General features: G+C 46.6%; 2 protein-coding genes across 11 annotated transcripts in view; one reads left to right on the forward strand and one right to left on the reverse strand.

Moving 5' to 3' along the window:
• The window catches only part of LOC121600621 (pickpocket protein 28-like), a 32,852-nt gene that overhangs the window by 11,635 nt on the left and 9,195 nt on the right, over positions 1-12,022 (reverse strand). The gene's annotated exons all lie outside the window — the stretch shown is intronic.
• The window catches only part of LOC121600622, a 28,173-nt gene that overhangs the window by 736 nt on the left and 15,415 nt on the right, over positions 1-12,022 (forward strand). For all 10 annotated transcript variants that reach the window (XM_041929377.1, XM_041929384.1, XM_041929386.1 and 7 more), the window contains exon 2: positions 6,009-6,384. In XM_041929377.1, coding sequence (XP_041785311.1) covers positions 6,210-6,384 — 175 coding nt within the window. In that variant the 5' untranslated portion in view covers positions 6,009-6,209. The remainder of the gene's footprint in view (positions 1-6,008; positions 6,385-12,022) is intronic.

Here is a 12,022-nt window from a genome sequence, read left to right on the forward strand (position 1 = left end):
GCGCTACCAGGCAACAGGGAACATACACACCGTTGGCGATCCGATTGTGAAATCGAAACGGAGCCCCAACCGCTCGCGTAAATGTGTCTCCAATAATCGTAAATCAGTGTCGCTCCATCAAGGGTTCAGGTGGGAGCCCTCTTCAGGTTCAGGCCGCACTGTCAAACAGTTTTCAGCAAGGTTCATTTCCCCCAAGTGACTCAATCCTGTTAATTCAAACAAGCATTGGCAGAGGAGGGTACGTGTCTCACTCAGCCGCAAACGCGGAAAGCTGTGAAGCTCATTCACGCAATAAATTATGCCATTCGGAGGTTCCCGTGATTCCCGCACATTGGCGGACCTGTAGTGTCTTGTAGTATCCCGTGCGCTTGCGACATAAATTACACGCTAATGTGTGTGTGTGTGTGCAGTACTATGGTTTCTATTCGCGACCCCGGGCGCCATACAACCATGTGGAACGCTAGGTGGACGTGTACACGATTTGTATCGCAGTTTTTTTGTTTTTGTGGTTTTGGTATGACCTAAACACGAAAGGTACGGTCCATTTCCTTTTTATCTCACAGCATCTAAACCCGTACCGCGACGGACGTTGAGCAGCACGTGCAAATGGGACACGTCGAACTGTGTGGTATATCGGGATCTATTGGGTATGGGGGCTGAAGCGCGGTGGTTTGTGTGTGACTTTGGTCGACCGATCTGCAGCTTTGTGTTCGGTGTGGCAATCCAAATATGACCTTTTGCTTCTCGACATCTGGATATGGCGCTGGAGAAACACAACAATGTAGGCAATTAATTAAGGTGACTCTCGGACAATAAATTGCAACAATCTGAAGTGCATCCGGCGTTTGGTGTTGGATTGTTCTCGCTTCTCACCCGCCCCGTGCTAATGGAGCTATTAAGCAATAAACCGAGTTATTTGGTAAACCTGTTTACCAATAAGCTCAGCTTTCGAGCTTTTTTGTTTTTATTTTACATAAATAACGTTGCTTCTGTAACAGGATTAGCTTGCCGGATAAGCTTGGATAGAAGACTTGATTCTGATATTTATTTCCTCTTGAACAACGCGAAGCCTTTCGAATTCTGGAACGTAAAACCCACTCAGCAAGTCTCGGGAAGGTCAAACGACGATTCTAAATTGAATGTAAAATTCACTCTCAGTTTGATTCTGCGGAAGTAAGAAATTCTTCGCATAATTTAACCCTTGTATTCGCCCCGATAAGCATTGTTAAATGCTAATTAATAACAAAATTATCTCCACCAACTCGGCACCATTACACCCTGAGCTTCAAACAACCGGAGCCAAGCTCTCGGTTGGATGCTCCAAACACCACGAAGGACATCGAATCTGCCCATAAAAGCTCATAAATTTCCCGATCAGTCTTTGCGATAGACGCACGCACGTCTGTTTGCTCTGGTTTGTAAACAATGATAGTACGTCACCACATTGACACACGCCGAAGGAACACCATCGACGCCGATCCAGAAACCTTTGTTGTGATAGGACATGCAAATAACTCACCGTCTAGCTTGTGCCTTGCCAAAAACAGTATAAAACCATATCGTCAAATGGACGCAGGATGGTTGGTTGGAAGCTGTCAATTCCGTGCTTGATTCGTGCCGTGCCTTTGCTGGCTGCCGAAATCGATCCGACAGTGCCCTCCCCTTGCCGATCAACAAAAAACGTGTTTATTAAAACATTGACCACCAATGCGGTGCGGTTCGTGAAGATGCAAAGAAGCTTGTGGCGGATTGAATTCTACTACACCCGGGCCGGCTACTAAAAGCATTCAGCAGTTGGTGGGTTTTGTTGCTTTTTTATTGTTTTATATGTTCGTTCGGGGGAATGCGCTGTGAGATAAAAACTTTCTACATTTGCGTTAATAGCACCCAAAAAAACAAAACAAACAAAAAAGCGAACCGAACAAGCTTACAAGATCTCTCACAAAAGCTACACATAAATACATATGTGTACCTCGCTCGATCGGTTCGAACGTTCAATTTGCATATTGGTGGATTTTTGTGTGTATGTGTGCGTTGGGTTTTTTTCGCTTGTTTATTTTTGCCCTGCTTTATGCGTGGTAGCAGCAGCAGCAGCCACACGATCAGGTGCGGATTTAATCGAGAGCCAATGAAGAAAACATCACACTGCCGATGGAGCCTGCCGCCGCACTGTAGAATGCAGTTCCAGCGAGGTGCTACGTGCAAAAATGTCGTACTGGCCGACCCTCTCAAGGTTAGACCAACAACCCGTATCAAATCCTGAACCAAAGTCGGTGGGTGTAAGTAAGAGTCGAATGTAATGGTTCCTTCTGAAAATGTTAGCCGGCTAACTTCTCACCCGGGGGCTCATTAGGCACCCACAGGGGAGGAGAAGGCTAAATTAAGATAACGAACTCCAAAGATCGCAAGGACCAGGTTTGTCCCCGACCCCGCTTGTTCGAGCGGACTATTATGTATCTATGTTTATGTGCCACTCAAGCACGCTTGGTGTGAGGTAGTCCCTTCGGGGAGAACATAAAGTGTTCGATTTTGTGGACCACGGGCAGGCAAAATACATCCTGACGAATGAAGAGCTTTGTAGCAACGTCCGCAGATAAAGTGAGTCAATTATCAACCGTAACTGCAGCAGTTCCGGGACGATCTTATTCCAACTTTAAATTGGATAACTTGCTACTTGGAGTTAAAATTAGGAGAAACTACACCATAAAGTCTACATTCAACCAAAATCCCAACCTAATCCGATTAAAGCAACGTATTAAATCGTAAAATTATTCCCACACTCTGCTTCCTTAGACTTCAATATTTCGAATGCCATAAATATTGGATTAACCCGCACCAACAAAAAAATGCAGTGTTCGTTGTGACACGAACAAGCGTCAGAGCTAACAAGTCAACACAAACAGGAGCTTAAAGCTACATTGGCAATTGCTACGAATGTGTGTACTTTTACGGTAATTATTGTTGTGAAAATATTCCTTCGCCTTGCATGTCAATTTATTCCACGCAACGCACACACACAATATGGCTTTGTATGATATCTGAAGCCCTGGATTCTTTCCCTTTTTAAAAAAAAAAAGATCGATTGTACCCGATAAATGCAGGTGCACGCTCATATGCATATTGTATGTGATTCGGAAAGAAAAAGAAAAAAAAGCACACCGTACACACCTTGACATGGTCCATCATATTTCATTTTGATGGCGATACTCCATTAAAACTGTCGCTCCACATTCCACACGGCGCAGCAGCAGCAGCAGCAGCAGCAGCGAGATGCATCCCCAATGCCCCTGGTCGCAAAACGGGATCGAAGAATTGGTTATTATTCTTTACGGAACACCCGTAACATCTTCCCTCTCGGTGTGTGTCTCTCTCTCTTTTTCTCTCTCTGATTGTTCGACAAATACCCTCGCCGGACTCAGTGGATTGGAATGTTTGAGACCAATTCCCAGCTCCGGCCCAAGTTTAGTCAAATTAATGACCTAATTTTTCACACATTATGTGTAAATTAAAATACTTCCAGCTTCATGCTTTTTTGTGTACAAATGCTTTTTTTTTTTTGAGTTTTTGAGGTCCTGGTCTTATCGCTTCGAAACAGCCCCAACAACGCCAAATATCTCGCGACCGTTACCATACGGACAACAACAAAAAAGGGGCATCCATAAAACAAAACCGCCTTAAGATGTTTCACCTTTTGCCCTGATCTTCCTCAGCTAGTGACGGTGAGTAGTTTCACGAGAAGCAATTTAATTAAAGCCCCATAAAAACGGCCAACCTCACAGATCAGAGGTTTATGATGCATCGTCAAACGTGCGGGAGAGCGCGCGCGCGCCGGGCGCGGGAAACGGAACGGTGCTGTGTGTTTGCGTGAAAACAAATCCCCGGAAAAGGAGAAACCTACGCAGATCCGTAATCTTTCCCTTGTTTATGGTATCTATTTCACTAGCAGCACTCCAGCGAGAAGCCCACCAGATCACACTTGCCTTACCCGAACAGACCTGCCAAAAAAGCAACCAAAACCAACGCCCGAAACTACAGTTCATAAATCGCCACCGGGATTGCATATATTACGCGACCGTGGCGCCAGGTCTAACCATTACCAGCGACGCGTGCGTTCTTCCTCCAGGATGGGGCCAATTAAATAAATCCATCCAAATGCTGCCTGCTATTCATAATTCAAAGGCGAACAATTATGTTACCTTCTGTAGAATGGGGGTTTTCCTGGTTTGGGGTTTGGAACCGTGTCCAAGAGATCTCCGCAAAGCATTTCGTATGCATCAGTGAGCGATCGAGCGTAAGCATTTAGCACCGAGTGTTAGCATGAATGCATAATGTCTTCCAATGTACTTTGCTACCAACATTTACCAACTACAGAATTCCCGGAGTTGTTTTATAAGAAATAAAGACAACGAGTTGCTTCCAGGATTGATAAATGTTGCCAATTGTACAATTTAATCCACTTCATATCGATGCAACACTCAGTATGGATGGGTCATAACAGAATGCACGATCTTCTGGACGTGATCGGCAAGCAAAGATGGCGCATGGCGCATTCTTTTCTACCGGGTGTTGTTTGCTAGAAACTCTTACCCCTCAAACACCATGCTTCTTTTATGGTCAATAATTGGTGTTAGCTCTAGATGTAGTCAAGAATTAAAAAGACATTAATTCTGCACGACTTACAAATTAAAGAAATTGGAAGCAGCCTGCATGCCCAAAGCTTACAACCATTTTTAGGACATCGCACGTATTCGCACACGCACGCGATCCTCGCGACAAGACGCACAAAAAAGACACCGCCACCGTAAAAGCTGTTTTCCGAAAATGTTGACAAATGTTCAGTACTTTCGGCACACTGGACCTATACCAGGGCCAGCCAGCCCGGGTAGGGATGATTAGATTATTTCGCTATTTGTCATGCCCGGCCAGAGCAACTGGCAGACACGCGCCTAACTACACTACTCTCCCGAAATCGCAGACAAAAAAATCGCTTTCCGTTTTCGGTGTGGCGGCATCTTTTCCCACGCCACGGCCTCATAACCACGCCGGCCGACCAGGCGGCGGTGCCGTATTGTTTCACTGCCGATGCCGCGCTGCTAGCTGCGTGGAATGTTATAATTAGGTAAGGGATGCGTGGCTGCCGCCTTTCGGTGGAGCTTTAGCTCCGGCGCGCGATTCTCGACCGACCGACCGACCGACCGATCGATCGAGATTTACATACAGTGGTGTGTGGTGAGTGTGGCTTGTAAACATAATTTATCACCGTATGCGTGCCGCGGGAGATGATTTGCATACACGATCACGCAGGCCATATTCTGTTGGCCCATCATTCGTCATTTGGCGTGGCGAAACGGGGAAAGATTGTACTATTTGCCTATTTGTTTCTTTTTTCGTTGTTGTTGGTATGTCTCTCGCGAGGTTAGGGATTGCGTTGTGTTTTGCTTGGGATGGAAAAGATGTGTCCCCCACGGGGCAGGCAGGATTAAAATAATCCACTCCGCTCGCTCGCTCAAGAGTTAATGAGTGTCGCTTTATTCGTCTGGATGCGTGGCCTAATGGTTTCATGTTTGAAAACAAATGACACAAAGACGTGATCGTGAGGTACAACGCCACTGCAAACTGCCGAAACCGTACAAGCCGGACATAAATCATACCGGATGACAATTAACAAAGCAGCAGCAGCAGCAGCAGCAGCACCCCGCCCCTGAACACATAAGGGCATAAGGAGCAAGAGTTACAACGCCCAACAGCAAGAGACGCGTGAAAGAAAGTGGCGCTGCACCGCTGCTCTTCCCGTGTTTTGAAGATCACGATCACCAACGCTAAAAGAGTGACACGCGTGCGGCCAAACTAAAATTCAGTGACATCAGCACCCGGAATCAGCTTTGTTCCGTTTTGTCGGTGTTGTGTGCGGTGTCAGCAAATTACAATTCTCAACGGAACCAAACAATCAACACCTACCAACCTCAAGCGCCAAACACTAGACGAATATCTCTTTTCTTCTCCTTCAGAATTCAATCCTTTCAGTGTAAACGCGTAAAGTGTGCCCCGACATAGCCCGAAGTGAGTGAAGAACCGGAAGGCGGACAGTTTCCTTCCACTCGCAAGATTAAGCACGTGCTAATCGGTGGGTGAGAAAATCGGATCTTTCCCAGGCAGTAGTGTGTAGCGGCGTGTTGCAATCTTCAAATAGCTGAGCGGTGGACAAAAAAATGTCAACGAACGCCCCGCACAAATGGGGCCCGCAATGGAGTGAACACGGTGGCGGCGGCGGTGCTGCTGACGGACGGATTGCCGCCTGTCGCCGTCACGCTCCACGGTACCATTTGTCAACCGGGCGACAAATGATCGTGCTCTCGACGCTGGCCGTGCTGTTCGTTCTGACAGGTAAGTCATAATACATGGAGACAAGGGTTTTGCCGAAAGATAAACATTCTCCCGCGCCATCTGTCGGCTGACGCTTACTGTCAATCTACCGCAGTAGGCTGGTACTAGCACTACCGCGAGGTTAGAATGCGTTATAGCACGATCGCTCGCAGCCATCTGCCATTCGCTGGCAAGGATTTCTAATTTATTTCACGTTAATTTGTAAACCCGTTATTACCTGGTGGGCGTTTAATGGAAGTAATCACTTCTTAAGCCAACCACATAAATTACCGTAATATGATCAGGATCCGCACGTGACGAACGCTTCGGGGTGAGATATGTCCCAAAGACACTCTTCTCGTGCGCTTCAGTGGGGAGTGTATCATTTAGCCATGTTTTATTGCACGGAAAGGTGGCTGTAGAAATGGATGGCTTCATTTTTTTCCTTCCTACTCGCAGCTCTACTCTATCCTACTGGATGTACAACTCCCGTGAGTAACTCTGCGCTCTGACAAATGACTGACCATTACTCACGCATGCATTTACCGGCCTGATGATGAGCCGCCCAACGCACCGTATCTTGGGGGCAGCACTTTGGAAGCGAGCTGCGAAACCTCAGACCACGGCGGCGAAGCAGTTTGCGAAAGTTGGAGAGAAATTGAAATTTAATTGCATTCTTCAGGTTATGTGAACGCTTGGGCACGATCACACGAACGTAGATGTAGATCCCCCCGCTAGATCCCCCCCGTTGGCTTCTCCAAATGCGATAATGTGCTCGCTCTTGATGAACATATTGTTTTGCTGGTGTCAGCCGGGTCCCCTTTGCTGCATTCTGGGACGGTAGGGCAGGGCTTCAGGTCAAGTAGAATATTAAGCACAAGTGCCAAGTGCTCCCAATGCCCGTGTCACGCTTTTGTACAGCACCTCCGCGCATAACGAGCATGATTGATAACAATGAAGTTAAGGGAGAAATTCGAACCGCTCTTTTGTTCCTCGTTAAAGGATGGCCTTATGTTATGATGCTTTTTCCTCGGCTTAATTACCTCTTCCTGTACTGTATATTCACAGCTTATTCACAGTTTATACGTTAAAAACGATACCCCAACAAGACTACAAAGTATTCGCGGTTTGCAAATACACTTTTACAAACAAAAGCGACAACACGTACGATCGAGTTCGATGTTTCACATTGACACTCTCGATAATGTGTACCATTAAGTAGCCGTTTTTACAACCATTTTTTTTTTGCTTTCTTTCTGGACATTCCACACTGTTCGCACAGCTAAAGTGCCCATTTCACGCCATCAACTCAAGAGCTCTCTCCGTGCCATAAGTCTACAAGTGGCTTTGTCAACAGCGTATTAATTTTAGCGCCTACTTCAGAAAGCTAACTACTTTCACGGTGCAAATTGCCGGTGCTAATGTACCGTCGTCGTCCAGCGGTACCGCTTTGCTTCAACCACCGTGTGGATATTGGAAACACATGGAGAATAGAACCGAGCGAACGGGTAAATTATTTTCTAAATATTTGCCTAGCATCATCACAGCGTACGGATAAATATTGCTAGAAAACATCCCATAACATTAGACGGACGGACAGACACCAAACAAGCGATGTAAACTTCATTAGTCGCCACAACGATTCCGGCCACAAAAGACCGAAAACATTTATAATAATTATATAAATGTGAAGCCACGCGAATGCCGCCGCAAGTTCCGTACGGAGATACAAAAAAAATGTAATTAAATTATCATCTCAATGGCCTTTGGTTAAATTAAATCGTTTTATTATGCAAACGCTAACTAACGTGCGCTATCGCTTTTGCCCTCCAACCGACCATAATCAAATTCATTTCGATCAATGTCGGGATGTGTCCACAGTGAGAAAGAGAGGCTCCAATAGAGAGAGAGGGAACGAAAAAATGGCTTTCGATAGACGGACGCGATTAGATGCGAACCACTGAACCCACTGAAACTGATATCTGACAGACGCGCACTCCAATGTCGATCGAACTCCGATCCCCGATCGATGATGATCGTCCAGTTTTTTACTGTCCCAACAAAGCGCAACCCAGCGCAAACGTGAAAAAGACGCTCGCATTTAAATGAGGTGTCAATGGGAAGGTGGACCTCCATATTTCCAAGAGGCGGATCGCGCTCATCATCTTCTGCGGTTCGTAACGTAAACCGTTTCACCGATGGTGGTGGTGTGATCTACCGGTGCGGAATGGTTACGATAGGTTTCTAAAATAACCCAAAAAGCTCGTAAAATCTCTAGTTCGTTACCGTTGCCGTTGTTATCCCACGCAAGAAAGTCATAACAAACCCGCGCTCGGAACACGTGCTGCAACTATTGGGAGGTTCCAAGGTCTTCAAGCTTGAAGTGCCACTTTGTACACGTACACGGGGGTTGGTGTATGAGGTTTTGAAGAGAAAATCGTTTGCATCCCGAATGATTAACCTTCCTCCCGGGGAAATCTTTCAACACACCACAGAAAAGGAGTAAATACCCGGGATGGCAGCAAAATTCGCTTTAGCCAACGGGAAGATGCGCATCAACTTTGATAGACGGCCGGGCCGGCTAACTACACAGAGACTGCCGATCGTCACTTCAGAAGATCAGCTCACCTACACACACCCCGGGGGTTAGCTAATTACTCATTTCTTTTTTTGGGCGTTTTACTTTTGCGATCGACGTGAGAAGCAGGAGCTATTTTTAACAACTGCTTCCTTTTAAAATATTTGGAATTCGCGCGTGAAGAACGCTTCGTGCTTGTTTTCGCCCATTTTTTTGCAGGCATAAAACGCGAACAAATTGCCAAAAGGCATAAGCAAACATTTCTTATCCCGCGGAAGGATCAATGATCTTGTCCGTGTCAGTAAAGAGTGTTAAATATATTAGCTCACAAATAGAACTGAACTCCGTATCCGGAAGGACGCAAAACGAGGTGCATTTTTCTTTACAACTGTTTACCTTGTCTACCGTTTAGCTGATCGGAGCATCACTTGTCCGACCCAATAGGCGTCTCGTCTACCGCAAGCTGACCAAATTAACCTCATTGAACAGAGTGCGCGATGCCCAATAGCTCGCCCGTCTAGCCACATCCTTGGCGTGGGTGGACACAGAGTTTTGGAAACTGTCAACTCTAAAATCACACTCCATTAACCTCCACTGACCCGCAGGCGGGCGAGCAGACATGACGGAGACCAGTCTGCCTGGGGATACTGGTGAGGGCGTCAAACACTTGCGGCGTCTAACTAACTGCGGCCCGTCCCAAACCAAAAAAACCTCGATTCAATAAATCTTCCCTATCTTATTTGCACTATCTTCTCTGTCCCTCGCACAGCAGAGGTGTGCCGCCGTACGGCTGTACGCAACTCCGTGGCACGTCCCGGATGCAGCACAGAATGGCTCACTTCACTCGTAGACGACGACACTGGACACACGGGACGCCGTAGTAGTGGGTCAACTCGATACCCTGCTGTGACTAAATTACTACCACTACTCTTACTACTCTACTGCTCCTCTTCGAAGCTGCTCTGGTTCCCCCTGGTTAGTATACCCCCACCTCTCAAGATGACATGTTCCGATATGACAGTCAATTAAAATTCAACGATTGCAACGATTTTATTTACGCCCATGATTGAATCATAATTTCGCCCGTCATTACGCCCGTCGCCCGGGTTCGTTGGTGCGGGTGTCTGGCTCGGCGAAGCAAAGGCTTGCTTGATCGTCCCCCGGCTCTGTTGCTGCAACTAACAAGTGTGGCGCTACGTACGTTTTGGTCTGCCGGTTTCGCACGCGACAGAAATGAGTAAAAAAAAAAGCCGCCTGAAAGGGTCGACCAAGGCGAGCCTGAGTAGCGTTTGAGCAGTATTGTGTCGCAATTTAGTCACACAGAACACCAGGGTAGAATGAGTTGTTTATGTGCATCGGCTATGGTTTGGTTGGTTTCCCGTTCGGCGAGCTTATCTTAGCATTCGCTGCTGGGTGTTTATTGCACACGATCGTTGAAGATCTTTTGTTTCTTTTCAGTATAATGAGCTTGAACCTGATATAATGAGCAAGATATGTTGAAATATGCGTATTTTCAGAAACAGGTCCTTTGGACAGCTTCACAGAACGTAGCCAATATTTTACAATAAAATCCAATGTTGTCATTCTACAAATTAAATGCATTTCTCATGTTTTCATTCGTTTCTCCACTCCCAACGATACGTGCGCCAATGCCAGCCAGCAAGTCCGCACACGTCACGTCAACAAGGTTTACAGCTAGAATAAATATCCATTACAATTCCCATTCGAACCTAATCACACAGATCGTTAGATACCTTCATGGCGTTCGTCAATCATACACACTACCCTCGGTTTCAAGTGCAGCCCCATTTAGCTCGTGTCAACCATTCAACATTGCCCGCAAACATTGTTCCCATGTCGACCTAATCATCTATTAAGCATATCAAGATGTCATCGTACAATACGCTGGGCCGATCATGGTGCAACGATAGATCACGGCCAGCAAACGGTCTGGATGCACACTCTCGACGGCATAGAGTTAGAGCCAACACCGGACACACAAAACGATTTTTCCCGTGTCGTGTGTACAAAACAAACAGGACCTAGTAGTTTAATTAGTACGTGTCGCGAGTACGCGCTGTCGCCCGGGTCGAGGAAATTAGATTCACTTAACTGACCGCCATCAATCACCATCAGCGTGTGCAGAGCTGGTTGCAGCAGCAGCACAGACGTACTGCTAGTTAGTTGCAGTAGTAGCAGCAGTAGCAACTAGTTGGATTGTTCTACACATGGCCAGCCAGTTCGAGGCCAGTTGACAGTTAGTGCACACGGACGTCTCTATTCCAAAAGGCTCTGACGTGGCTCTTCCTACAGGTCAGGACGAATTGATGCATCAATGTCGCTGCCTAATGAAGAGCGCACGCAAGTACAATAAACTCCCGTCCCACAGAAGAGGAAATTGGAAAACGGAGATGGATGACTTTTTAATGCGCTGTCATTAGGAATGGTGTGCGCGAGAACTCAATCTGAAGAACTCTGGCACTCTACTCAATTCCACACGCTTCCCGGTATGCAGATTTGGTACGGGTCTCACTCTAACTGAAGGTTGTATATGTTGATAGTACGATAAAGCATCCATACCCACGGTAATTGAACGCCATTTGTTGTCCACCGGGATAGCAGAGCTTTAAATAGCGCACCCCATCATCCCAACGCTCGGTCCTCGGTCTCGATCTTACGTCAATCGTGGCTAACGATGCATTTAGCAGATCGCTTAAGTACCAGCTGTGAAACAAAATCAGCCACGCTCCCTCCTACCAAACTTTCCGCCCCCAAAAGGCAAACCAAATAAACTATTCGGCTGCGAGCGAGGAATGCCAATCAAAACTGAATGCGGGCAGGGAGAAAATTTCACCCACCCTCAAGTACTTTTGCTAACCCTTCCTTTTTCAGTGTGCGTGTGTGTGTGCTGCAAACGTATGCAAACAAACAAGAACGCACATCACCGTCTCCACCCGCTGGGTGATGGTGTTTATTTAGCAAAAATTTCTTCCCCTTTCTAACAAGTTCCTCTATCCGCTGCTTGCCGATAGTGAGCAGGCACAAGCCGACCAGTGGTGCCAATGTTTGTGCTAGAGCGAT

The sequence above is a fragment of the Anopheles merus genome, chromosome 3L, assembly GCF_017562075.2.
Source record: "Anopheles merus strain MAF chromosome 3L, AmerM5.1, whole genome shotgun sequence".
NCBI classification, from domain to species: domain Eukaryota; kingdom Metazoa; phylum Arthropoda; class Insecta; order Diptera; family Culicidae; genus Anopheles; species Anopheles merus.